Source organism: Artemia franciscana, chromosome 10, assembly GCF_032884065.1.
Source record: "Artemia franciscana chromosome 10, ASM3288406v1, whole genome shotgun sequence".
NCBI lineage: Eukaryota > Metazoa > Arthropoda > Branchiopoda > Anostraca > Artemiidae > Artemia > Artemia franciscana.
Genome location: NC_088872.1, coordinates 33616038 through 33643020, shown reverse-complemented (window position 1 = coordinate 33643020; position 26983 = coordinate 33616038). Strand labels below are relative to the sequence as shown.

At 37.9% G+C, this 26983-nt stretch overlaps 1 protein-coding gene across 2 annotated transcripts in view; it reads right to left on the bottom strand.

The window, feature by feature from the left end:
* LOC136032102 (EF-hand domain-containing protein 1-like) overlaps positions 1-26983 on the bottom strand; it is a 78788-nt gene that overhangs the window by 34342 nt on the left and 17463 nt on the right. For both annotated transcript variants that reach the window (XM_065712250.1, XM_065712251.1), the window contains exon 2: positions 18081-18267. In XM_065712250.1, the coding sequence (XP_065568322.1) occupies positions 18081-18267 (187 nt within the window). The remainder of the gene's footprint in view (positions 1-18080; positions 18268-26983) is intronic.

Below are 26983 nucleotides of genomic sequence, written 5' to 3'. Positions count from 1 at the left end.
TTATCAAGTTATTCTACAAAATTTTGAAGTCCCTAGTTCGAATGGTTTATCTGTTTTTCTCCTGTACACACATACACAAACACATAGTTGATCGCAAATATGTAAAAACTAGCAAAACAAAATATGAGCTAGGTCAACTTCTTGTCAAGTGACTCCGTTTTTCAGGCCTTTAGTCCTCTCAAATATAACGTCTTATAGCCCCCCTCAACTCGCAATGGTCGACCACGACCACTAGGAACTTCGGCCTTCACACGCTTGTAACAATACCAATACTACTCCTAACAACTCACCGCAGCTCCAAGTCAGCTGAGGCCAACACACCTACGCATGACCCTCCTCAATCGCAACCTATCTAAAGCCTCCCTCTTTACAACTTCCCAAAAAGTTTCCATTTCCTTAAATCTTTCTTTATGACATCCTCCCACCCCTAACACGGACGGTCTACTTTCAGTTTAGCCCTTGACGGTGACCAAAAAGGACAATCTTTTGCAATCTCTCATCCCTCATCTGCAGAACGCGCCCTGGCAATCTCAAATTTTCTCTCATTATTGCCCTAGAAAGAGGGATAGAACCACGTTTTTTGTACAGCCTACTGTTTGAAATACGGTCAGTCAGCCAGGTACCAAGAACAATCCGTAGGCAGTTTCCCTGGAAAATACCTTACAAGTCTTCAACCGCTTTTCGGAGCGCCCATGCTTCAGAAACATATTTGACCACTGTTATCACTGAAGCTTCCAATATTCTAATCTTGATTTGCAGACTTATCTTCCTATTCTTCCAAACTTTTTGTAACTGTGAAAAAACACCCTGAGCCTGGCTATTCTACCTTTAACATCTTCACTGCTCCCGTCGTCTTTACTAATAATACTACCGAGGTAAGTGAAGCTGTCCACCTGATAAATCCTTTTGTTACCCAACGTAACCTTTTTTCTTCAATTATTCCAAGTCTTAACGACTTAGACTTATTAAAATTAATTTTTAAACATATTCTAGCACCCGGAGATCGCAAAACCTCTGAAAATTTATTCATTTTACTTACACTTTCATCTTGGATGATTACATTATCAATGTAATCTAAGTTCAGGAAAGTTTTTCTCCCCATTTGCTTCCGTATTCTCCCATTGTCTTTCCTTTACTCCCTAAGACAAAATCCATCCAAACAGTCCATATAAAAGGGGATAAAACCCAACCGTGCTTAACTTCTGATTTAATACGAAACCAGCTGCTAACCTCATTTCCTACCTTAAGCGCAGCAGTGTTATTCACATACGCAGCACTAATCACTTTAATGTATTTATCTTGTATACAATACAAGAATAAGACCTTCGCCAAAGGCTTCTATCAACAGAATCGAACGCTTGCTCATAATCTATAAAACTTAGGACCAAAGGTGTTTGGTAACCCAGGCACTTCTCAATTAGTAACTTAAGAGTGAAATTTTGGTCGATACATTCTCTACCCTTTCTAAAACTGCACTGTTCTACTCTTATCGCTTTGTCTACAGTATCTCTCGGTCTACCTACAGATTTGCTACCTACGGAGAACAGGCTAATGCCTCGATAATTACCACACTCATTCTTATCACCTTTGTTATACAATGGTTTAAATAGGGTTTTCCTAAAATCGCTAAATGCTTCCTCTTTTTCAAAAATCCTATCCAAAATCTTCAGTAACTCATTTCTAACCTCACAGCCACCATATTTAAGAAACCCATTTACCAAAGTATCAGCACCTGGGGCCTTATTCATTTTTAATCCTTTTAGAACTATCGATAATTCTTCCTCACAAAAAAATCCTTCATATCCAAGGTATCACAAACTTTTTCATTTTCCTTTATATCCTTTCCTGCAACTCTATCTCGGTTACTATATTCTCAAAATGTTCTGTCCATCTCTCTTTAACTCTTTCCTTATCATTAATTGTAGCCCAATTCCTACCTTTAACTGGGACAAGTCCGTTTTGACTACTCTTGTAATAAAAACTTAACATTTCCTCTTTTTTGTCTGTTTCGTTTACAGCTTTAAGATTTGTACAAATTTCCTCCATGCTCTTGGTTCAAAAACTATTGTACACAAATGTTCATATTATTAACTTAATTAGTGTAGCTGATTTTATAGTGCAAAGAAGAAAAAAATTCAAATAAAGAGACACGCACACTCTTGATTTTCTCATTATACGTTTTCATGCAAAAGGGAATTGGAATCTATTTTCAAGGCCCATTTGAACGCTCAAGGAAGCTATTGAAGCAGGACATTGAAGACAGTTCTTGCGCCTTAATAGGGCCTTTAGATATAGTCCTGATAATTTCGATTACGTGGTGCTACAGTTTATTGTGATAAAAGAGCTAATGTTCTAGATAGGCTAGGCGTAGGAAGTTACAAAATCTCTCCCTCGCGCAGCTGTGGGTGTAGATAAATTCATCACAGGGATTAGGATTACTTGAGATTTTTGTTGAGATTTTCATGAGTAAATGAGATTTTTCGAGAAGCCACACAATCTTACTATTACCGATCAAATAGTGTACAAATGCATAAAATCAACTTTAAAAGTAAAAACCTACCCGTAATGAAGTATATATAAGTATATATGTTATATATAAGGATAAAGACATATATAAATGCATTATAATGCTCAATAATTAAATTAATTTAATTGGATTGTAAAAATCTTACTGACCAGACATTCTCAATAGTAACCATATTAATTACTTTGTTCGTTTCATTGGTTGAACTCAGAAACCTGGTTTCAAGGTCTTTCTTTATTTAATGGAGGGGGATGACATGACTAACAAGATCTTGTACAAAAGCACTTAACAAAAATGAAATAGGGGCTATGGCCTAATATTGAAAATTATATGTTGATTAGCATTACTTCATTATGTATCACGTATATTTTCAAGTAAATTTACTTATTATTAATTGATTTTTTCTTTATTCCTCTATTTGATATTATTTCTTTATTTGTTCATGTATTTTAGCACTTAGAATATTGTAGTCCCCTAGTCTGAGTAGGCTACCTAAGAATAAAAAGCATTTGGTGGATTAATATATAAATTAATAAAAAAGTTTTTTCAACTGAAAGCAAGGAACAACATTAAGAATTAAAATTAACAGAAACGAGAAGCTACGTATTCTAATTAACAGCCCTAGTGTTTTGGGATTCGTGCTTAAGGAATTGGGACAAAAGATCAAACTTTAGAATAAAGAGCGAGGTAGCGAGGAGAGCCCCCCCCCATTTAAGGAATAATTTCTGTTCCTTTTAAGTTTTATTCTCGTATTAAGGGTAATAGCTTTTCATGAGTAAGGCTAAACTTAATGGGAAAAACTTAATATAATAAAATAAAAATATATAAATTAATATATAATTAATATATAATTTAGCCCCTTAAGCTATAGTTATTTGAATTTTGGACTACTTTGCACAAAATAGATGTACCAAAATTTTAATCGGATGTATTTTGAGAAAAAACACGCGAAGAGGAGGGGGATTGAATACCCTCTGATCACTTTTGACTCTTAAAAAGGACAAAAGAGATTTCAATTTTCAATCAAATGAGCCTCCTCCAAAGTTTATACGACCACGCCTTCCATAAAAACTTTATATGTTAACGATGGGTAACTAGCATAATTTTTTGCCCTTTCCCCAAGGGCTAGAGGGGAGTGGGTGGGTAGGTTTAAGTGCGGAACCATATTTATTTGACATTTGGGCTATATTGAAATGAATCTTTCAAAATTTCGATCCGATATATTTGAGGGAAAAAGAGCGTGGGGGGGCTAGTTGCCCTTCAATCACTTCTGACTCTTAAAAAGGAACTAGAATTTCATTTTCCATCATATCAGCTTTTTTCAAAGCTTATACGAACACCATTTCCATAAAAATCAGATATACCCCTGGAGCATAACTTACAACCCTTGCCCGGGGCTCTGGGGATTCTGTCAACTCCCAAGGTATTCTTATATGATCTCTGGAATATTTTGAACAAAGTGGCGATCGAAAAAGTTAGATTGAGAGTATTTGGGGAATAGAGGGCGGGGATGGGAGCTATTTGCCCTTCGATCAGTTTTGACTTTTAAAAGGAAAATAGAACTTCTGATCAAGTGAGCCTCCTCCAAAGTTTGTATGCCACCTTTTGCAGAAGGTCCTTATATGCCTCCGATGCATAAATTACAACCCTTGTCCCAGGGCCCTGGGGGTTGTGTCAACCCTAAAAGGTATTGTTATATAATGTTTGGACTATTTTGAACGCAATAACTGTCGAAATGTTTGATTGGAAATATTTGGGGAAAAGAGGGCGTGAAGAGAGAGGTCGGTTGACCTCTGATCATTTTTGGTTCTTAAAATGGAGAACTAGAACTTTCAATTTCCAATCAAATGAGCCTATTCTAAAGTTTGTACAACCGATCTCTCCCATAGAACCTTATACAAGCCAGGGGAATATCTTACAACCCTTGATCCAGGGCTTTGTGGGGCTGTGTCAACCCTAAAGGCATCGTTATATGACACAAAACGAACAAAATGGCTATCTCAAAATTTCGACCCCTTCCATAAGAACATGATATGCCCCGAGGGCATAACTAACAACACTTACCTCCGGGTGTTGAGGGGTTTTGTAGACCCTGGAGTTTTTTTTTACATGATTATTGGTCTAATTTGGACAAAAAAGACTATCACAAAAATTCAATCGGATTAATTTTGGTAAAAGAGAGCGTGGGGGGCTAATCGCCTCCGATGACTTTGACTTTTAAAAATGGAACTAGAGCATTCAATTCTAAATCATTTGAGCCATGTCCAAAGCTTATACGAGCAACTCTTCGACGAAAACCTTGTGTGCCGCCGGGGCATATCTTAAAACCCTTTCTCCGTGCTCTGAGGGGTTTTATTGACCCCCCAAAAATTATCTGATTTTGTACTATTTTGAACAAAACACCTTGCTCAACATTTTTATCCGACGCATTCGGAGAAAAAAGTGGGTGGCGGGGTCAAGGTGCCCTCTAATCACTTTCAACAATTAGATAGGGAATTTGAACCTTGAATTTCCAATCAAATGACCCCCGTCAAGGTCCGTACGACCAACCCTTCCATAAGAAAACTTACATACCCCTAGAACACCACTTATAACGCTTACGGTTGTGTCGACCCCAGAGTTTTTGTAATTTGGTCTTTGAACTATTTTTAACAAAATGGATATCTCAAAATTTTGAAAAGAAAAGAAAACCTAGGGAAATAAGGACTGGGGGGGGGGGGCTAGTTACCCTCCGATCACATTTGACTCTTAAAAGGGCACGAGGTTCCCAATCAAATGATCTCCTTCCGAAGTTTATGTGATCAGCCCTTCCATATGAAGTGCCTCTGTGCAAAAAATTAAATAAACAATAAAACATTGAAGCCTTATGACTGTTACTTGGCATATTATGACACTTGTCTCAGATTCTGGGGGGTTGCGTCAACCCCAGATTATTGTTAAATGATCTTTGGTCTTTTTCGAACAAATAGCTGTATAAAAATTGGAATGGATGCATTTGGGGAAAAAAGAGCACGGGGAGGAGGGCTAGTTGCCATCCAATCACTTTTGACCTTTAAAAAGGGAACTAGAAATTTCAATATCTAATCATTTTATCCACCTCCGAAGTTTATGCGACCACCCCTTCTATATAAACCTTATATGCCCCTGGAGCACAACTTACAACACTCTCCTCAAGTTTAGTCTTACCCATCAAAAGTTACGAGCCTGAGAAAATTTGCCTTATTTTAGAAAATAGGGGGAAACACCCCCTAAAAGTCATAGAATCTTAACGAAAATCATACCATCAGATTCAGCGTATCAGAGAACCCTATTGTAGAAGTTTCAAGCTCCTATCTACAAAAATGTGGAATTTTGTATTCTTTGCCAGAAGGCAGATCAAGGATGCGCGTTTATTTGTTTGTTTGTTTGTTGTTTTTTCCCCAGGGGTGATCGTATCGACCCAGTGGTCCTAGAATCTTGCGAGACGGCTCATTCTAACGGAAATTAAAAGTTCTAGTGCCCTTTTTAAGTGACCAAAAAAATTGGAGGGCACCTAGGCCCCCTCCCACGCTAATTATTTTCCCAAAGTCAACGGATCAAAATTCTGAGATAGCCATTTTAATCAGCGTAGTCAAAAAACCTTACAACTATGTCTTTGGGGACGACTTACTCCCCCACAGTCCCCGTGGGAGGGGCTACAGGTTACAAACTTTGACCAGTGCTTACATATAGTAATGGTTATTGGGAAGTGTACAGACGTTTTCAGGGGGATTTTTTGGTTGGGGGGAAGGGTTGACAAGAGGGAGATATGTTGGGGGAACTCCCATCGAGGAATTTGTCATGGGGGAAGAAAATTTCCATGAAGGGAGCGCAGAATTTTCTGGCATTATTTAAAAAAAAACAATGAAAAAATAAATATGAAAAGTTTTTTTTTAACTGGAAGTAAGGGGCAGCATTAAAACTGAAAACAAACAGAAATTATTACGCATAAGAGGGGCTCACCTCCTCCTAATATCTCGCTTTTTACGCTAAAGTATTTTTAGTGATTTCAACTATTTATTTTACGGCTTTTGTGATTCAGGGGTCATTCTTAATGAATTGGGAAAAAATTTAATCTTTAGTGTAAAGAGCGAGGTACTGACGAGGGGGTGAACCCCTCATATATGTAATAAAAACATGAGATTACAAAAGTTCGTTACGTAAGCTAATTTATAAATTGCGTTTATATTTTACTAATAAAAACATTCGTAAAAAATTAAAAGTTCAAGTTCTTTATTAAAAGGTCTTTTTAAATAACCAAAAAATCGCAGGGCAACTAGGCTTCCTCCGCCGTTCCATTTTTTCTCAAAATCATTCGATCAAAACTATGAGAAAGCCATTTAGCCAAAAAAAACTTGCAAATTTCGTGTTAATTATTCCTCTGCGGAGAGCCAAAATCAAAACATGCATTGATTCAAAAACGTTCAGAAATTAAATTTTAAAAAAAACTAATTTTTTTAGCTGAAAGTAAGGAGCGACATTAAAACTTAAAACGAACAGAAATTACTTTGTATATGAAAGGGGCTGCTTCCTCATCAACGCCCCGCTCTTTACGCTAAAGTTTTTTACTGTTTTAAAAAGCAGAGTTGAGAGAATGAGTCAAACTTTAGCGTAAAGAGCGGGGCGTTGATGAGGAAGCAGCCCCTTTCATATACGAAGTAATTTCTGTTCGTTTTAAGTTTTAATGTCGCTCCTTACTTTCAGCTAAAAAAAATTTGTTTTTTTATTTAATAACTTACAAACACCTTCACCCAGGCTCTACGGGGTTGTGTCGACCCTGGAATTTGTTATCTGATCTTTGAACGGCTTTTAACAAAATAGGTATCTAAAAAATTCTATCGAATAGATTTGGGGAAAAAGAGGGCGTGAGGGGGCTAGTTGCCCTTTGGTCCCTTTTAACACTTAAAAGGGAACTAAAACTTTCAATTTTAAGCAAATGAGCCAATTTGAAGTGTATACAAGCACCTTTGCCATATGAACTTAAGGATCACCAGGGCATAACTCACAACGCATGTCCTCAGCAGGGTGTGTCGATCTTGGAGTTTTTGTTATTTGATCTTTCAACTATTTTTAACAAAATGCCTATCTTTAAATTTTTATCGGATACATTTTGACGAAAAGGGCATGGGAAGGCTCAGTTGCCCTCTGATCACTTTTGACTTTTAAAAGGGGCATTATAACTTCCAATTTCCCATCGACTTAACCCCCTCCAAAGTTTATACGACCACCCCTTCCATATGAACTGCCTCTGACAAAAAAAAATCATAGGTAAGTAAAGGGCTAAGCTAAGTAAAGAACGATGTTGGCAAAATGTTGTTGTTATTGTTTTTTAGGGGGGTTTTGGTCCAGGCACTTCGTAAGGAACGAATTGTCGTAAAACCTTCAAAAAGGACTCATTCAATTGAAGATTAAGAGGGCTAGTGCTCTTTTTGATGCAAAGATGATTGGAGTGCAAATAGCCTCTCTCCCACCCACATCATTTCCCTAAATATATCTAAGCAAAATTTTGAGATAGCCATTTCGTTCGGTGTTGTTGAAAGGTCCAAATTATGTCCTTAAGGATGACCCTCCCCCTGACCTCACAGTAAGGGTCGTAAGTTATGCTCTCGGGGTATATAAGTTTTTTAAAGAAAGAGTGATCACATAAATTTAGGAGGGGCTCATTGGATGGGTAATCGGAAGTTCTAGTGTCCTTTTTAAGATTCAAAATGATCGGAGGGCAGCAGCCCCTCTCCCAGCACACTTGTCGTATTTTCCTGAAATGTGGCCAATAACAATTTTGATATACGCATTTTATTGAAAATAATCCAAAGACCGTATAATAATGGCTTTTGGCGTTGGAGCAAACCCCCAGAGCCTGGGGACAAGAGTTGTAGGTTGTGCCCCTGGGGCATTTAAAGTTCTTACGGAAGGGATGGTAGTATAAGCTATAGTGGGGACTAATTTGGTTGAAGATTAGAAGTTCTAGTTCCCTTTTAAGAGTCGAAAATGATGGAGTAATCTAGTCCTCCTCCCCCCGACTACTCTTCTTTTCCCCAAACACATCTGGTTGATTGTGAGATAGTTATTTTGTTCAAAATAGTCCGAAGAACATATAAAAGTATCTCCAGGGTTGACAGAACCCACTAGAGCCTTGGGGCAAGGGTTGTAAGTTATGCTCTGGGGTCATATAAGATTTTTTTTATGGAATGACTTGTCATAGAAACTTCAGATGGGGCTCATTTGATTTGAATTTGGAGCTAAAATACCCTATATTAAAGTCAAAGTGATTTTAGAGCAACCAGCCACCCACCCCCCGCACGCCCATCATTTCTCCAAAAACATCCAATCAAAATTTGACATAGTAATTTTCTTCAGAGTAGTTGAAGAGTCCAAAAATTGAGTCATTGAGGGTGATAACCCCTTCCCACAGTCCTCAAGGAAGGGGTTATAGGTTATACACTGGAGCATATAAGGTTCTTACAGAAAAGGTGGTCGTATATACTTCGGAAGGAGCTCACTGGATAGGTAATAAAAGTTCTCGTGCGTTTTACAAGAGTCAAAGTGATCGGAGGGCCGATACCCCCTCCCACACATCGTGTTTTCCCAAAATACATCCAATAGAAATTTCCAGATAGCCATTTATTCAAAATAGTCCAATGATCACATAAAAAGGCTTTTGGGGTTGATACAAACCATCACAGTCTAGGGACATTACTTGTAAGTTACGGTTTGGGAGCATCTAAGGTATTTGTGGAAAGGGTGATTGTGTAAATTTTAGAGGTGGCTCATTTGGTTGAAAATTGGAAGTTCTAGTTCCCTTTGAAGAGTCATAAGGGATGAAGTGAACTATCCCCCCAACTAACCCTCTTTTTACCAAAAGCATCTGATCGAAATTGTGAGATACCCATTTTATTCAAAATAGTTCAAAGAACATATAACAATGCCTCCAGGGTTGACACAACCCCCCAAAGCCCTGGGGCAAGGTTTGCGAGATATGCCCTAGGGCATTTACGGTTTTCACGGAATGGGTGGTCACATAAACTTCAGATGGGGCTCATTTGACTTGAAATTGGTAGTTTCCTTTTTAAGATTCATAGTGATTTGAGATTAACCGTCCCTCCCCATCCCTACGCCCATTATTTCCCAAAACAAACATACAATCAAAGTTTTGAGATATATTTTTTGAGCATTGTTGAAAGGTTAAGGAATTATGAAAGGAGATTGAAATAAACACTTAAGAAAATGTCAAGGGGAAATTTGAACTAAATCAAAACATACTATGTACATATAGATTGCTAATCCGGGCGTATCAGTAATATTTTTGGAACGGCTTATCGTATCAAGAGAAATTTCAAAGTCATCATGAGTGGGATGTTCAGTTGACTAAAAGGCAAAATGTAACTGCTACTACTGTTATTAATACTAAATCTACTACTGTTACTACTACTTACAATAATACATTACTGCTACAACTGTTCCTACTACTACCACTACTACCATAATACTAGTACAATTAAGGCTACGTGTATGAAGGTAAACAATTTACAGAATTTTGGGGGGAAATTTGAACTAAATCAAAACACACTGTACGCAGGCAAATTGTCGAAAGGATGTTTTGGTATTGAGTTGGAATTTCAAAGAATACTTAAAAAGTAAGATCAATTGACAAAAACGCAATATATGCATGTAACTACTAACACTACTACCACTGCTACTTTTATTAATACTACTACTGCTACTAAACTATACCAACTATTACTTCAATTGCAACATCTTGTATGGCTTGGAGTATTAAGTTGGAAAGAGTGTCAAAAGGGGGTCAAAAGCGCACATCAGCAATATTTTTAGAACAGCTTACTGCGTCAAGGTGAAACTTTCGGGACATCATTAAAGGAATGGTCAACTGACCAAACGGCAAGATGAATATACTACTACCGCTATTAATACTGCTCCTAGTGCTACTACTAATATCACACTATCACTACAACTGCTTCTCCTACTACCACTGCAATTACTGTGATACTAGTACTTATAAGGCTAAGTCTAACAATTATCAAAAAAAAATAGTCATATATAAGGCACAAAACCATGACTGATAAAAAAAAAAAAATCCCGATCAAGAATTTAACTTCTGACATTCTGATTCGAAGTCATACACTCTACTCTAGTAACTGAAATACGGTGGCTGATAATAGAATTATAGCTATTGGCTTTATTCGTACCATAACTTACGGCTCTTTTCTCTGGAGCTATGCCATGTTATCACCAAAAGCATTATTATTGTACCTTACTCAGCAAATACATTTTTAATTGGATATTATGAAACATTAAGTCAATTAAAATTTTATTGTAAAGAGTGAAAGCATTAAACTATATTTGGTGAAGATGAACTTTTGCATACTCATGTATTACCTGTGAAAAATAGTTTCATGTACTGCTCCTCAATAATAGCACGTTGGTCACATGTGCTGGAACACTCCACGGAACTTACTGACATTATGATCATAGTCAGCCGAAGGACTTTATCGCCAATATTACAAGAACTTTATTGCAGCCACCTAAAAAGCGACACCAAAAGTGCCATTTTTGTGCTAATATGGCTGGCACTTATGGATGGCAGTAATGATAAAAAGCACATAAATATAAGCAAGAGCTTTCAAATGAGCCATTAAACACCTCTCTAAAAAGTTCTCGTAGCCCACTAGTCCAAGCTTTTCCACTTGAGACATGGCCCCAAAAGGGCCTTTTTTAGAGGTGGAACTTATAGGAATAACGAAGATATGAGCACTATAAGCTATTAAACATCTGTCTACGATGTTCTGGTAGCCCGCTAACCACACCCCTTGAGAAATGGCATAAAAAGTACCATTTTTAGTGCCATAAGGCATTTGTAGATGGCATAATTTATTAAAAGCACGTAGATATGAGAAATTATTCTTAAATGAGCCAATAAACATCTCTTTATGATATTCTGGTAACCTGCTATCCCTTGAAAAAAAGGGAGACACATCAGTGCTACCGATGCAAAAATGGGATTTTTCTTGCTGTTCAAGTTTAGGGAATGTAATTCCCAATTCTAGTTTTTCAACCATGCTGATTCCAATGGTGCATTTTCAGTTTCGATCAGACGCCACTTTCAAGGGGTCTCCGGCCTTTTCTCAAAATTATCATAAATTTCTTTTCGCAATAAACTTTTACTTTTAAGGTGAACCAAAATAATAGTTGCCATTCCTGAATCAGTGTAAGGCGGAATTTTTATCAACAGACAGTTTTTTTCAAAACGATGAAAACATTAGCAAAATGAATGAGCTTGTAGAGGTTTTGCGTGTTCAAGATGCCAGAATAGTTTTTAAAATTAGTATCAAGAAGACTAAGTCGATAAGACTAGGAATATGTGAAGGTGAAGAGATGATATTGGGTAGTGACAAAATCGCTCCAGTAGACAGCTTCACTTATCTATGTAGTATCATTAGCTTAGGCGGTAGGTGCAGCGAAGACGTTACGAATGGAATAGCAAAGGCCCAGGTTTTCTTTTCACAGTTAAAACAAGAGCTAAGAGCTCATATGGCACTTGTGACGAGGCAAGAAGAGCTAAGAGCCAAGAGTTCATATGATATGAGCTCTAACAAAATTCTAAGAATCAATAGATTGATTTAAAAGGAAGATCAGAGGCTTAATGCCGGTCAGGATTTAAAATAAGAGCTCTGAGTCACGATGTCCTTCTAAATATCAAAATTCATTAAGATCCGATCCCCCACTCGTAAGTTATAAATACCTAATTTTTTCCTCTCCCTTTAGCCTCCCAGATGGTCGAATCTGGGAGAACGACTTTATCAAGTCAATTTGTGCAGCTCCCTGACACACCTACCAATTTTCATCGTCGTAGCACGTCCAGAAGGGCCAAACTCGCCAAACCACTGAACCCCTCCCCCCAACTCCCCCGAAGAGAGCGAATCCGGTACGGCTACGTCAATCACGTATCAAGGACATTTGCTTATTTTATCCACCAAGCTTCATCCCGGTTCCTCCACTCCAAGTTTTTTCCAAGATTTCCCCCTCCAACTCCCCCAATGTCAAAAGATCTGGTCGGAATTTGAAATAAGAGCTCTGAGACATGAATTCCTTCTACATATAAAATTTCATTAAGATCTGATCACATATTCGTAAGATAAAAATACCCCAATTTTCACGTTTTCCAAGAGTTCCGGTTCTCCCCTCCCCCCAACTCCTCCCAATGTTACAGGATCTGGTCGGAATTTAAAGTTAGAGCTTTAAAGCACAAGATCCTTCTAAATATCAAATTTCATTAAGATCTGGTCACCCTTTCGTAAGTTACAAATACCTCATTTTTCCAAATTCCCCCCTCCAACCCCACCAGCAGATCCGGTCCGGTTATGTCAGTCACGTATCTTAGACACGTTTTAATTCTTCCCGTCCAGTTTCATCCTGATCTCTCCGCTTTAAGTATTTTCTAAGATTTCTGATCCCCCAAAACTGCCCCCCCCCCAATGACGCTTGATCCGGTTGAGATTTAAAGTAATAGAAATGAGTTACGAGATCCTTATAAATATGAAGTTTCATTATGATCCGATCACTCCTTCGTCAGTTAAAAATACGTCATTTTTTCTAATTTTTCAGAATTACCTCCCCCCCTCCCCAATAGAGCGGACCCGTTCCAATTATGTAAGTGACGTATCTAAGACTTCTGCTTATTTTCCCCATCAAGTTTCATCCCGATTCCTCCAATCTAAGCGTTTTCCATGATATTAGGTTCCCCCACCCCAAACTCCCCTAATGATTTTAAATCCTTCTAAATATCAAATTTCATTGAGTTCCGATCACCCGTTTGTAATTTAAAAATACCCCATTTTTTCTAATTTTTCAGAATTACCCCCCCCCCAACTACCCAAAAGAGAGAGAATCCGTTCCGGTTATGTCAATCATGTATCTAGGACTTGTGCTTATTTTTCCCACCAAGTTTCATCCCGATCCCTCCACTCTAAAGGTTCCCAAGATTTTAGGTTTCCCCCTCCCAACTCCCCACATTGTCACCAGATCCGGTCAGGATTTAAAATAACAGCTCTGAGACACGATATCCTTCCAAACATTTTTTCTATTTTTCCGAATTAACGGGCCCCCACCCCCCCCCCGCCCTAGATGGTCAAATCGTGAAAACGACTAGTTCTAATTTAATCTAGTCCGGTCCCTGATATGCCTGCCAAATTTCATCGTCCTAGCTTACCTGGAAGTGCCTAAAGTAGCAAAACCGGGACCGACAGACAGACCGACAGACCGGCAGAATTTGCGATTGCTATATGTCACTTGGTTAATACCAAGTGCTATAGAAACTGGAAGAATAGGAAGAGAAGTCTGCGAATCAAGATTAGAATATTGGAAGCTACAAGGATTACAGTGATCTAGCGGGGTTCTGAAGCGTTGGCACTCTGAAAAACGGAGGAAGATTTGCTAGATGTTTTCCAGGGAAATTACCAACGAATTGTTTTGGGATCCGACTGACTGACCGTATCTCAAACAGTAGGCAGTAGGAAAACCAAGGATCAGTTCTGCTTTCTAGGGCTATTATGCAAGAAGAAATGAGATAACCAGGACACGTTCCACAGATGAAGGATAACAGATTGCCAAAGATTGTCCTTGTCAGCCAATCGTCCAGGGCCAACGAAAAGTAGGTTGTCCCCGAATAAGGTGGAAGGATGTCGTAAGAAAAGTTTTAAGGGAAATAACAACTTCTTAGGAGGGTGTAAAGAGGGAGGCTTTGAATAGACTGAGATGGAGGAGAAGCGTACGTTGCTGTGTTTGCCTCAGGCGGCATGGTGCTGCAAAGAGTTAGTAGTAGTAGTAGCAGCATATCCTACATCAATTAGTTCAAATTAATTCAAACCAAAAAGGTTCAAATAGGCTGAATTAAGATACAGTATAGCCTCTAATAAGGGGTAACGAAAACGATGTCTGATTTTCACTTTTAGCAACCAAAACACTAACCAGAAATAAAGAAGACAATCAAACCCAAATTCAACGAGAATACAACAATATCTGGCTTCAGTATGCCATTTTTTGCTTCATATCCTTCTTTTCCCAAAGATAAAAAAAATATATTTAAAGTTTTTAATTATTTTAAGGATTCATAGACTAGAGGCTATATCGCATTAAAATGTTCGCCGGATCCGAGAAAACTTCCCCGCTAGTGAGGGCAACATAAATGCACTTTCTGAGTTGCTTTAAGGGTAACAAATGGAATCTGTATTGGCAATGACTGTATTATCTGTACTGAATAGAAAATCGAATGGCACATTTTTGCGTATTCCGACTTCATGCGATGTGGACTTCCAAAAGTATTGAGACAAAATGAGGGAGTTATGTGACATGGTTGGTCAGCAATAAACATTTCGCCGAAATTGCAATCAGACGTATATTGTTGTCTACAATTACCTAAAACTAAAACAAGAGCTAAGAGCTCATATGGCACTTGTGACGAGGCGAGAAGAGCTAAGAGCCAAAAGATCATATGGTATGAGCTCTAACAAAATTCTATGAATCAATAGATTGATTTTAAAAAAAAGAAGCTTAATGCCGGTCAGGATTTAAAATAAGAGCTCTGAGTCACGATGTCCTTCTAAATATAAAAATTCATTAAGATCAGATCACCCACTCGTAAGTTATAACTACCTATTTTTTTCTAATTTTTCCTCTCCCTTTAGCCCCCCAGATGGTCGAATCTGGGAAAGCTCCGTGACACACCTACAAATTTTCATCGTCGTAGCACGTCCAGAAACACCAAACTCACCAAATCACTGAACCCCTCCCCCCAACTCCCCCAAAGAGAGCGAATCCAGTACTATTCTGTCAATCACGTATCAAGGACATTTGTTTATTCTATCCACCAAGTTTCATCCCGATTCCTACACTCCAAGTGTTTTTCCAAGATTTCCCCCTCCAACTCCCCCCAATGTCAAACGATCTGGTCGGGATTTGAAATAAGAGCTCTGAGACATGAATTCTTTCTAAAAATCAAATTTCATTAAGATTCGATCATCTATTCGTAAGATACAAATACCACAATTTTCACGTTTTCCAAGAATTCCGGTTTCCCCCTCCAACTCCCCCAACGTCACAGGATCTGGTCGGAATTTAAAATAGAAACTTTATAGAACAAGATCCTTCTAAATATCAAATATCATTAAGATCTAGTCAGCCTTTCGTAAGTTACAAATACCTCAATTTTCAAAATTACCACCCCCTCCAATTCCCCCCAAAGAGAGCAGATCCGGTCCGGTTATGTCAGTCACGTATCTTAGACAGGTTTTTATTCTTCCCATCCAGTTTCATCCTGATCTCACCGCTTTAAGTATTTTCTAAGATTTCCAGCCCCCCCCCCCCCAATTACGCTTGATCCGGTTGAGATTTAAAATAAGAGATCTGAGTTACGAGGTCCTTCTAAATATGAAGTTTCAGGAAGATCCGATCACTCCTTCGTAAGTTAAAAATACGTCATTTTTTCTTATTTTTCAGAATTATCCCCCCCCCCCCAATAGATCAGATCCGTTCCAATTATGTATATCATGTATGTAAGACTTCTGCTTATTTTTCCCACCAAGTTTCATCCCGATCCTTCCAATCTAAGCGTTTTCCATGATTTTAGGTTCCCCCACCTCAAATTTCCCCCAACGTCACCAGATCCAGTCAGGATTTAAAATAAGAGCTTAGAGACACGATATCCTTCTAAATATCAAATTTCATTGAGATCTGATAACCCGTTCGTAAGTTAAAAATACCTCATTTTTTCTAATTTTTCAGTATTAACCCCTCCCCCAACTACCCCAAAGAGAGCGGATCCGTTCCGGTTATTTCAATCATGTATATAGGACTCGTGATTATTTTTTCCACCAAGTTTCATCCCGATCCCTCCACTCTAAGTGTTTTTTCAAGTTTTAGGTTTCCCCCTCCCAGCCCCCCTCCCAATGTCACCAGATCTGGCCGGGTTTAAAATAAGAGCTCTGAGCCACGATATCCTTTTAAATATCAAATTTCATTGAGATCCGATCACCTGTTCGTAAGTTAAAAATACCTCATTTTTTCTAATTTTTTAGAAACAATCCCCCCCCAAATATCCCAAAGAGAGCGGATCCGTTCCGTTTATGTCAATCATGTATCTAGCACTTGTGTTTATTTTTTCCACCAAGTTTCATCCCGATCCCTCCACTCTAAGTGTTTTTCAAGTTTTAGGTTTCCCCCTCCCAAATCCCCCCCAATGTCACCAGATCCGGTCAGGATTTAAAATAAGAGCTCTAAGACACGATATCCTTCTAAACATCAAATTTCATTGAGATCCGATCACCCGTTCGTAAGTTAAAAATACCTCATTTTTTCTAATCTTTCAGAATTACCAACCCCCCCCCCCCCAAATACCCCAAAGAGAGTCCGTACCGATTATGTCAATCACAAATCTGGGACTTGTGATTATTTTTCCTATCAAGTTTCATCCCGATCCCTCCACTCTAAGTGTTTTCAAAGATTTTAGGTTTCCTCCAACTCCCCCCAATGTCATTAGATCCGGTCGGAATTTAAAATAAGAGTTCTGAGACACAATATTATTCAAAACATCAAATTTCATTAAGATCCCATCACCCACTCATAAGTTAAAAATACTTCATTTTTTCTATTTTTTCCGAATTAACCGGCCCCCCTCTCCCCCCAGATGGTCAAATGAAAACGACTACGACTATTTCGTAGAGAAAACGACCATTTCTAATTCAATCTGGTCCTGTCCCTGATACGCTTGGCAAATTTCATCGTCCTAGCTTACCTGGAAGTGCCTGAAGTAGCAAAACCGGGACCGACAGACAGACAGACCGACAGAATTTGCGATTGCTATATGACACTTGGTTAATACCAAGTGCCATAAAAACTGACATGGGACTTATTTGGCAAGTAATATAGTATATACAGACGGAAGTTGCTGACTCCCTGTTAGATTTTGCTTTATATTTCCTAAAAATATTTTTGGGAGTGAGAGGTACTTACAACTCTAGCGGAACTGAGAGCTAATTAGAGGCTGTATTGTGTTAAAAAAAAACACAGTCGGAGGGTTGCTCAGTCTAAGTATTTTTTTTTCAAGACTTACCCAAAACTTTCAGGTCCTCTCTCTGAAGAAGAGACTGCTATTTCTTTAGGTGAGCAAGATTTCAATACGACAAAGTGCTACCTATGGCAGAATCTGAGCTGGTGTTTGCACACACAGAGGGGCCAGGGGAATAGGAAGGATGCTTCCCCATCTTCACACTGGTACAGTGGATTTTCTCCATAAAAATGATGACCTGAACATTCCCTTATTTTTGATTTCTGCCTCCTCAAGGACAAGATCATTGTTCATCTAAGTAGGGGGATTACAAAATATAATATGTTTAGTACTTATGCCTGCTTAATTAAAGCCGAAATGATGATTGACGCTTCACGGTGTACGGGGAGCTATAAAGAAGAAGAAGAAGAAAAAGAAGAAAAGTACTAACTAGTCAATTAACATTTAAATATGGACACATACTGGCACTGGTGGCTCCACTATTGTCATAGAGTCATCTTCTAAATAGTAGGTAATTACGACATGTCTTGTGATTCCACCATCGGTAAACGTTGCATTGAATCTAAGACAACACCTATCATAAGTGACATAGTTGGGTGGTGGTGCAGGAGATGTAGATCTGTTCAGTGCTGACATCATCCTGTCTTCCCTGAAAAGGATAACGGAAAAAATTACGAAGGTTCAAGCGTCACCATGAAGAATCATGGATGCAGCAGTAGCTGCGACCTAGCAAAGAGTGAATCAACAGTTAAACAGTCCAACGCTATTTTGAAAATACTAATTTTCATTCGGATATAATTGAACAGCAATTTGTAGTTACAGGAAGAAACTTTAGAACATTTTAAAAAGAGCCCGAAACCCTTCACAAATACTCCCAATTGAAATTCGCCAGTCTCTAATTCTAAATTGAATAATAAAAACAAGTTTTTTTTAACTGCAAATAAGGAGCGACATCAAAACTTAAAACGAACAGAAATTATTCCGTATATGAAAGGGGTTGTCCCCTCCTCAACGCCCCGCTCTTTACGATAAAGTTTGACTCTGTCACAACTCTACTTTTTAAAACAATTAAAAAACTGTAGCGTAAAGAGGAAGGCGTTGAAGAGGGGACAGCCCCTTTCATATACGGAATAATTTCTGTTCGTTTTAAGTTTTGATGTTGCTCCTTACTTGCAGTTAAAAAAACTTGTTTTTATTATTTAATTTCTGAACAATTTTGAATTAATGCATGTTTTTATTTTGGCTCACCGTACATGAATTAACAAAATTTGCATATTCATTTTTTATGGCGCTTGGTATTAACCAAGTGACATATAGAGATCGCAAATTCTGTCGGTCTGTCTGTCCCGATTTTACTTTAGGCACTTCCAGGTAAGCTAAGGATCAGGTAAGGTAAGACGATGAAATTTAGCAGGCGCATCAGGGACCGGAATTCTGAAAACTAGAAAAATAAGATGCTTATAACTTACGAAGAAGTGATCGGATCTTACTAAAATTTGAAGTTTGGAAGAATATCGTGTCTCAGAGCTCTTATTTTAAATCTCGACTGGATCCGGTAACATTGGGGGGAATTGAGGGGGGAACCAAAAATCTCAGAAAACGCTTAGAGTTGAGGGATCGGGATGAAACTTGGTGGTAAAAATAATCATAAGTCCTAGATACGTGACTGAAATAACCGGAACGGATTTGCTCTCTTTGGGGGAGTTGGGGGAGGAGGGTTAATTCTGAAAAATTAAATAAAATGAGGTATTTAACTTACAAAGGAGCGACCGTATCTTAATGAAATTAGATGTCTAGAAGGATATTGTGTCTCAGAGCTCTTATTCTAAATTCCGAGCGGATCCGGTGACGAGAAAGTTGGGGGGGGGCGGAACCTAAAATCTTGGAAAACGCTTAGAGTGGAGGGATCGGGATGAAACTTGGTGGGAAAAATAAAAAAGTTCTAGATACGGGATTGACATAACCGGAACGAATCGGCTCTCTTTGGGAGGGTTGCGGGGAGGATTAATTAAAAAAAAATTAGAAAATGAGGTATTTTTGACTTACGAAAGAGTGATTTTATCTTAATGAAATTCCATATTTAGAAAGACCTCGAAACTCAGATCTCTTTTTTTAAATCCCGACCAGATCCAGTGTCATTAGGGGGGACCGGACATCTTGGAAAACACTTAAAGCAGAGAGATCTGGATGAAACTCCGTGGAAAGAATAAGCACAAGTCCAAGATAGGTGACTGACACAACCCGACCGGATCCGCTCTCTTTGGTGAAGTTGGGGGGGGAGTAATTCGGAAAAATTAGAAAAAATGATGTATTTGTAACTTACGAACGGGTAATCATATCTTAATGAAATTTGAAATCTAGAAGGATCTTGTGCTTTAGAACTCTCATTTTAAATCTCGACCAGATCCGGTGAAATTAAAGGGAGTTGGAGTGAGAAACCAGAATTCTTCGAAAACGTGAAAATCGAGGTATCTTACGAACGGGTGATCGGATCTTAATGAAACTTGGTATATAGAAGAATCTTATGTCTCAGACGCTCCACATTCAATTCGAATCGGATCCGGGGACATAGAGGGTTGGAGGGAGGAAACAGAAATCTTGGAAACCGGAAATCTTGGAAAACCATTAGAGTGGAGAGATCGGGATGAAACTTGATGGGAAGGATAAGCACAAGTTATAGATACGAGATTGATGTAATTGGTACGGATCCGTTCTCTTTGAGGGAGCTGGGGGTTGTTAATTTGGAAAAATCAGAAAAATTGAGGTATTTTTAGCTTAAGTACGGGTCACCGGATCTTAACGAAATTTAATCAAACAGTTCGTGGTAACGAACTGTAGTAAGGAGCGACCCGGCTCAATAGTAACCAAAACTCTAAAAAATGGAATTTTGATACCAATACCTACATCAAAAGAATCGCATTTTAATACTGATTTTAAATATATAAGTTTCATCAAGTTTAGTCTTACCCATCAAAAGTTACGAGCCTGAGAAAATTTGCGTTATTTTAGAAAATAGGGGGAAACGACCCCTAGAAGTCATAGAATATTAACGAAAATCACACCATCAGATTCAGCGTACAAGAAAACCCTACTGTAGAAGTTTCAAGCTCCTATCTACAAAAATGTGGAATTGTGTATTTTTTTGACAGAAGCCAGATCACGAATGCGTGTTTATTTTTTTATTATTTTTTTTTTTTCCAGGGGTGATCGTATCGGCCCAGTTGTCCTAGAATGTTGCAAGAGGGCTTATTCTAACGGAAATGAAAAGTTCTAGTGCCCCTTTTAAGTGACCAAAAAAATTGGAGGGCACCTAGGCCCCCTCCCACGCTAATTATTTTACCAAAGTCAACGGATCAAAATTCTGAGATAGCCATTTTATTCAACGTAGTCGAAAAGCTTCATAACTATGTCTTTGGGGACGACTTACTCCCCCACAGTCCCCTTGGGAGGGGCAACATGTTACAAACTTTGACCTGTGCTTACATATAGTAATGGTTATTGGGAAGTGTACAGGTGTTTTCAGGAGGATTTTTTTGGTTGGGGGGAGGGGTTGAGAAGAGGGGGATATGCTGGGGGAACTTTCCATCGATAATTGTCATGGGGGAAGAAAATCTCCATGAAGGGAGCGCAGGATTTACTAGCATTATTTAAAAAAACAATGAAAAAATAAATATGAAAAAGTTCTTTCAGCTGGAAGTAAGGAACAGCATTAAAACTTAAAACAAACAGAAATTATTACCCATATAAGGCGCTCATCTCCTCCTAATACCTCGCTCTTTACGCTAAAGCATTTTTAGTAATTTCAACTATTTATAAGATAAGATAAGATTTATTCATCACGAAACACACATACAATATTACATTTTACTATTTCCCCAAAGGCTCTTTGGCCTGTAAAAAAGGGGAAAATGAACGAGCCACTTACTCAGAGAAGAAAAAAATAATCACTTACTCACAGAGAGAAGAGCAAAAAGGAGAAGAGAGGAAAGTATAAATAAATGAAAAACTATAGAAAACGAAACTAAATAGACTAATATATGGAACAGACTAAATTAATTATGTAGATCTGTAGATAAAATAGACTCCAATGAAATAATCAGGAAATATAAATGCATACATACACGCATATACACATATAAAAAGAGATAAAATAATTTCTAAGAAGCCAATGAATTTTTAATAATTTTTTTGAACAAACCAAATGAGTGGCACCTTCGAGCTGATTCGGGCAACTTATTCCATACAATGTAACTCGCAATTAAAGGATTAAAGTCTGACCTTACACAAGGAGTAAAAGGAACTTGAATATGATTTTCGGTATTGCGAAGATTATAATTATTCTGATCAGAGGTGAAAGATGGCTGAACACTTAGGGGACGGGGGAGGTTACCATGAAGCTGAGAAAAAGTAAAACATGCACACGAAAGAATATACAGTGACTCAAGATCAAACTATTGGGATAACTCTTGAACGATTAGTTTCCTTAATGAGGTTTATAGCTTTATTGTAAACCTTAGAAAGTGGTTTTAACAGTGAAGGAAAGGTTGACATCCATACTATTAGATAGTAGGAAACGTAAGATCGGATCAAGGAGTGAAAAAAGATTTCCAAAATTGATCCAGGGAAAATATGTTTGAGTTTCCTTAAAATACCGAGACTCCTGCATATCTTCATTCTAATCAAATCAATGTGACGCTTGAAAGACAAGTTTTCATCAACAAGAATGCCCAAAAAACGAACATATCGATCTTTAGATCTGTGAATTATCCCATTTGGCTGATGAATTTCTGATAACTTGGGATAAATCTGAGAAACATGCGAAAATATAAAAAAATTGGATTTTGAATAATTTAGGGTAAGAAAATTAGCATCAAGCCATGAAATTACTCTCTCAAACAAGTATTCCAAGTTTAATCGAAGCTCGGATTCACAGTTCCCCGAAGTGCCGAGTGTGCTATCATCAGCAAAACAAACAAGGACATCAGAAGATGGTGAACTATAGCTGGCACTATGGGCAAGGGAAGGTTTAGGGTGACAGGGTCTACAGCAATGAATAGGTTTCTGCTTTTTTACTGCGTAAAAAAGATCATTTATATAAATCAAAAATAGCACTGGCCCTAAAACTGATCCCTGAGGGACGCCAAAATTCACTTGTGATTGACAGAAATTAAATTGTGGATTGACAGAAATTAACCTATCATTCAAATAAGATTGAAACCAAGAAAAAACATTACCCCTAATGCCAAAATGAGACATCTTCGATAGAAGAATTTCATGGGTTAAGGAATCGAATGCCTTGCGAATATCCAGGAATATAGCAGCCGGAATTAATCCTGAATCCAATTCAGAATGTATAAAATTCAAAAGGGTCATACAGGCATGCTCAGTGGAGTGCTTCATTCGGAAACCAAATTGAAAATCATGAAGAAACTCTTTCGATTTTAGAAATTTGAGCCTACGAGAAAGCATAGCCTTTTCGAAGATTTTACTAAATACTGATAAAATTGAAATTGGTCGATAATTTGCTGGATCATTTCTTGGTCCACCTTTATACAGAACAATAATCCGAGCACGCTTGAGAGGATCTGGAAAAACCCCATATTTAAATGAAAGATTAACAAGTTTTGTAAGAGGCACAACTATTGAAGGAAGAATAGATTTAACTACCTTAGTAGGAATAGAATCTGGCCCAGATGAAGATGAGTCTTTCAAGCCATTAACAATTTTAGTAATTTCAATTTCTGTTACTGGCTCTAGAAACATAGACTTAACACAAGACGGCCCGAGGTAAGATCTAAAGTCCAACTTAGACCGAGATAAAGTAGCTGTGGAAGCGATAGTATTACCAATACTAGCGAAAAATGAAGTAAATGCTTCTTGGACATTAAGCTCACCCTCTACGGTCTCGTCACCAATGACCAGACTCATAGGTAAAGAGCTATATTGAGAACCAGGTTTAAGCACAGAATTTATTACCTTCCAAGCTTTACCAACTCCAAGTTTCTGGGGTCATTCTTAATGAATTGTGACAAAATTTAAGCTTTAATGTAAAGAGCGAGGATCTGACAAGGGGGCGAACCCCCTCATATATGTAATAAAAATATGAGAATACAAAAGTTCTTTACGTAATCTAATTTATAAGATACGTAAATCTTTTACTAATAAAAATATTCGTAAAAAATTAAAAGTTCTAGTTGCCTTTTTAATTAACCAAAAAATCGGAGGGCAACTAGGCTTCCTCCCCCGCTCTTTTTTCCTCAAAATCATTCGATCGAAATTATGAGAAAGCCATTTAGCCAAAAAAAAAAAAAAATGCAAATTTCGTTTTAATTATTCCTGCGCGGAGAGCCAAAAATCAAAACATGCATTGATTCAAAAACGTTCAGAAATTATATAATAAAAAAAAAATAAGTTTTTTTAACTGAAAGTAAGGAGCGAGATTAAAACTTAAAACGAACAGAAATTACTTCGTATATGAAAGAGGCTGCTTCCTCATCAACGCCCGGCTCTTTACGCTGAAGTTTTTTACTGTTTTAAAAAGAAGAATTGAGAGAAAGAGTCAAACTTTAGCGTAAAAAGCGGGGCGTTGATGAGGAAGCAGCCTCTTTCATATACGAAGTAATTTCTGTTCGTTTTAAGTTTTAATGTCGCTCCTTACTTTCAGTTAAACAAACATGCTTTTTTATTTATATATAGAAGGAACTCATGTATCAGAGCTCTTATTTCAAATCACGACCAGATCTTTTGCCATTGGCGGGAGTTGGAGGGGGTAACCGGAAATCTTGGAAAACGCTTATAAATGTCGTAGATACGTGTTGACGTAACCGGACCGGATCCGCTCTCTTTGGTGGAGTTAGGTGGTGGGGTTTAGTGCTTTGGCAAGTTTGGTGCTTCTGGACGTGCTAGGACGGTGAAAATTGGTAGGCGTGTCAGGGAGCTGCACAAATTGACTTGATAAGGTCGTTTTCTCCGATTCGATCATCTGGGGGGCTGAAGGGAGAGGAAAAATTAGAAAAATTGAGGTATTTTTAACTTACGAGTGGGTAATCAGATCTTAATGAATTTTGAGAATTAGAAGGACTCGTGATTCAGAGCTCTTATTTAAAACCCCGAACGGCATTAAGCCTCTGATTCTCCTTTTAAAGCAATCTATTGATTCTTAGAATTTTGCTAGAGCTCATACCATATGAGCTCTTGGCCCTTCCGACCTCGTCACAAGTGCCATATGAGCTCTTAGCTCTTGTTTTTATTTTTGCTAAATAGCTTTCACGTAGTTTTGATCGGACAATTTTGATGAGAAAAGGGGTGGAGGAGGAGGCCTAGTTGCCCTCCATTTTATGGTTACTTAAAAATACAATTTTTTTTAACGAACGTTTTTGTTAGTAATAAATATTCGTACCTTACGAATTAACTTACGTAACGAACTTCTATATTTGAGTATTTTTATTACATATAAGAGGGGGTTTGGCCCCTCGTCATTACCTCGCCCTTTACAAAAAAGCTTAAATTTTGTCCCAAATCTTTAAGAATGACCCCTGAATCACAAAGGCCGTAGAATAAATAGTTGAATTTACTAAAAATACTATAGCGTAAAGAGCAAGGTATTGTTGAGGAGACGAATTCCCTTATATTCGTAATATTTTATGTTCGTTTAAAGTTTTAATGCTACTCATTACTTCCAGTTGAAATTTTTATTTATTTATTTTCTCATTTTTTTAAATAATGGTAGAAAATTCTGCGCTCCTTTCATGGATATTCTCTTCCCTCATGAAAAATCATCCATGGAAAGATCCTTCCACGTAATGTGTGGGGGTGGGGTCCTTGGTGCCCTTCAATTTTTCTGGTAAATTAAAAAGGGCACTAAAACTTTCAATTTCCATTAGAATGAGCCCTCTCGCAAGATTTTAGGACCACTGGGTCGACACGATCACCCCAGGAAAAAAAAAAAAAACAAAAAAAAAGAAACAAACAAACAAATAAACACGCGTCCGTGATCTGTCTTCTGGTGAACAAATATAAAATTCCGAATTTTTATAGATAGGAGCTTGAAACTTCTACAGTAGAGTTCTCTGATTCGCTGAATCCGATGGTGTGATTTTTGTTAAGATTCTATGACTTTTAGGGGATGTTTCCTCCTATTTTCTAAAATGAGGCAAATATTCTCAAGCTTGTCACTTTTGATAGGTAAGACTAAACTTGATGAAACCTATATATTTCAAATCAGCATTAAAATGCGATTCTTTTGATGTAACTATTGGTGTCAAAATTTCGTTTTTTATAGTTTCGGTTACTATTGAGCCGAGTCGCTCCTTACTACAGTTCGTTCACCACAAACTGTTCGATCATCTGATTATACATTGTCGGAACTCTTATTTGAAATTTACAATTCCCAAGATTAAACAACAAGTAAAATAACATTTTTTCATGAGTTGCCCTGATGGGTCTCCTTTAGTTTCTTTTTTCAAATGATTTCAAAGGAAAGATTAAGCGTCCCTTGTGTAACGGAACCCCAAACAACTGAACCCGTGTAACTGAACCCTCATGTACCTGATCACAGTTGCAAAAAAATCCCGTGCAACTGAACCCTACTTTAACTGAGCCCTCGTGCAACTGGGCCCCTGTGCGACTGAGCCTTAGTGTGACTCAAATCTCGTGTAAGGGAACCCTCGTAACCCTCTTGTAGGGTTCAAGGTTCAAGGTTCTTTTATTATAACCAATATATACAAAATATTAGGTAACTCAAGGCTGAGAGTATAGCTCGAATCCAATTGAGCTACCTTTAAGCAACACTAAATCTGCACAAAAATTAAAAACAAATAGTTCTCTTAACCAATCTTGGCAGAAATAAATAAAAAACTAATCCCGTGCCGCACTGAGGGCACGATGCCGTACTGAGGGAACTCCATTTAACTGAACCCTCGTGTAACTGAACCCCCATGCAGCTCAACCCCATTTAACTGTACCCTCGTCCGACTAAACCTATTTCTGGGACTATGACCTTCAAGAGTGTTAGGACCCTGTGACTGAAAAGTTTCGCTAATTTTCGAATATATACAACAGAAGGATAAATTGTTGTTTTTTCATGGGAGGGGGGACATAGTGTAACATGGAAGGGACATTAAACAGCATTGACCAGTAAAAAAAGATCTTTCATTAGAGTAAGAGTTTGTCACCTCCGACGAAACAGGCTGAACAAAATTCTTTAGTTATGCTATTGATTTAAGAAGCGTTGAGCTGAATGCACTTGATTTGAATGGGATTGAGTCAGAAAGGCATTAGTTAAAGAGGGGTTGAATTAAATGAGGATTGAGTTAAATGAGGGTTGAATTACACGGAAGTTTAGCTGAATGTGGGTTCAGTTGCAT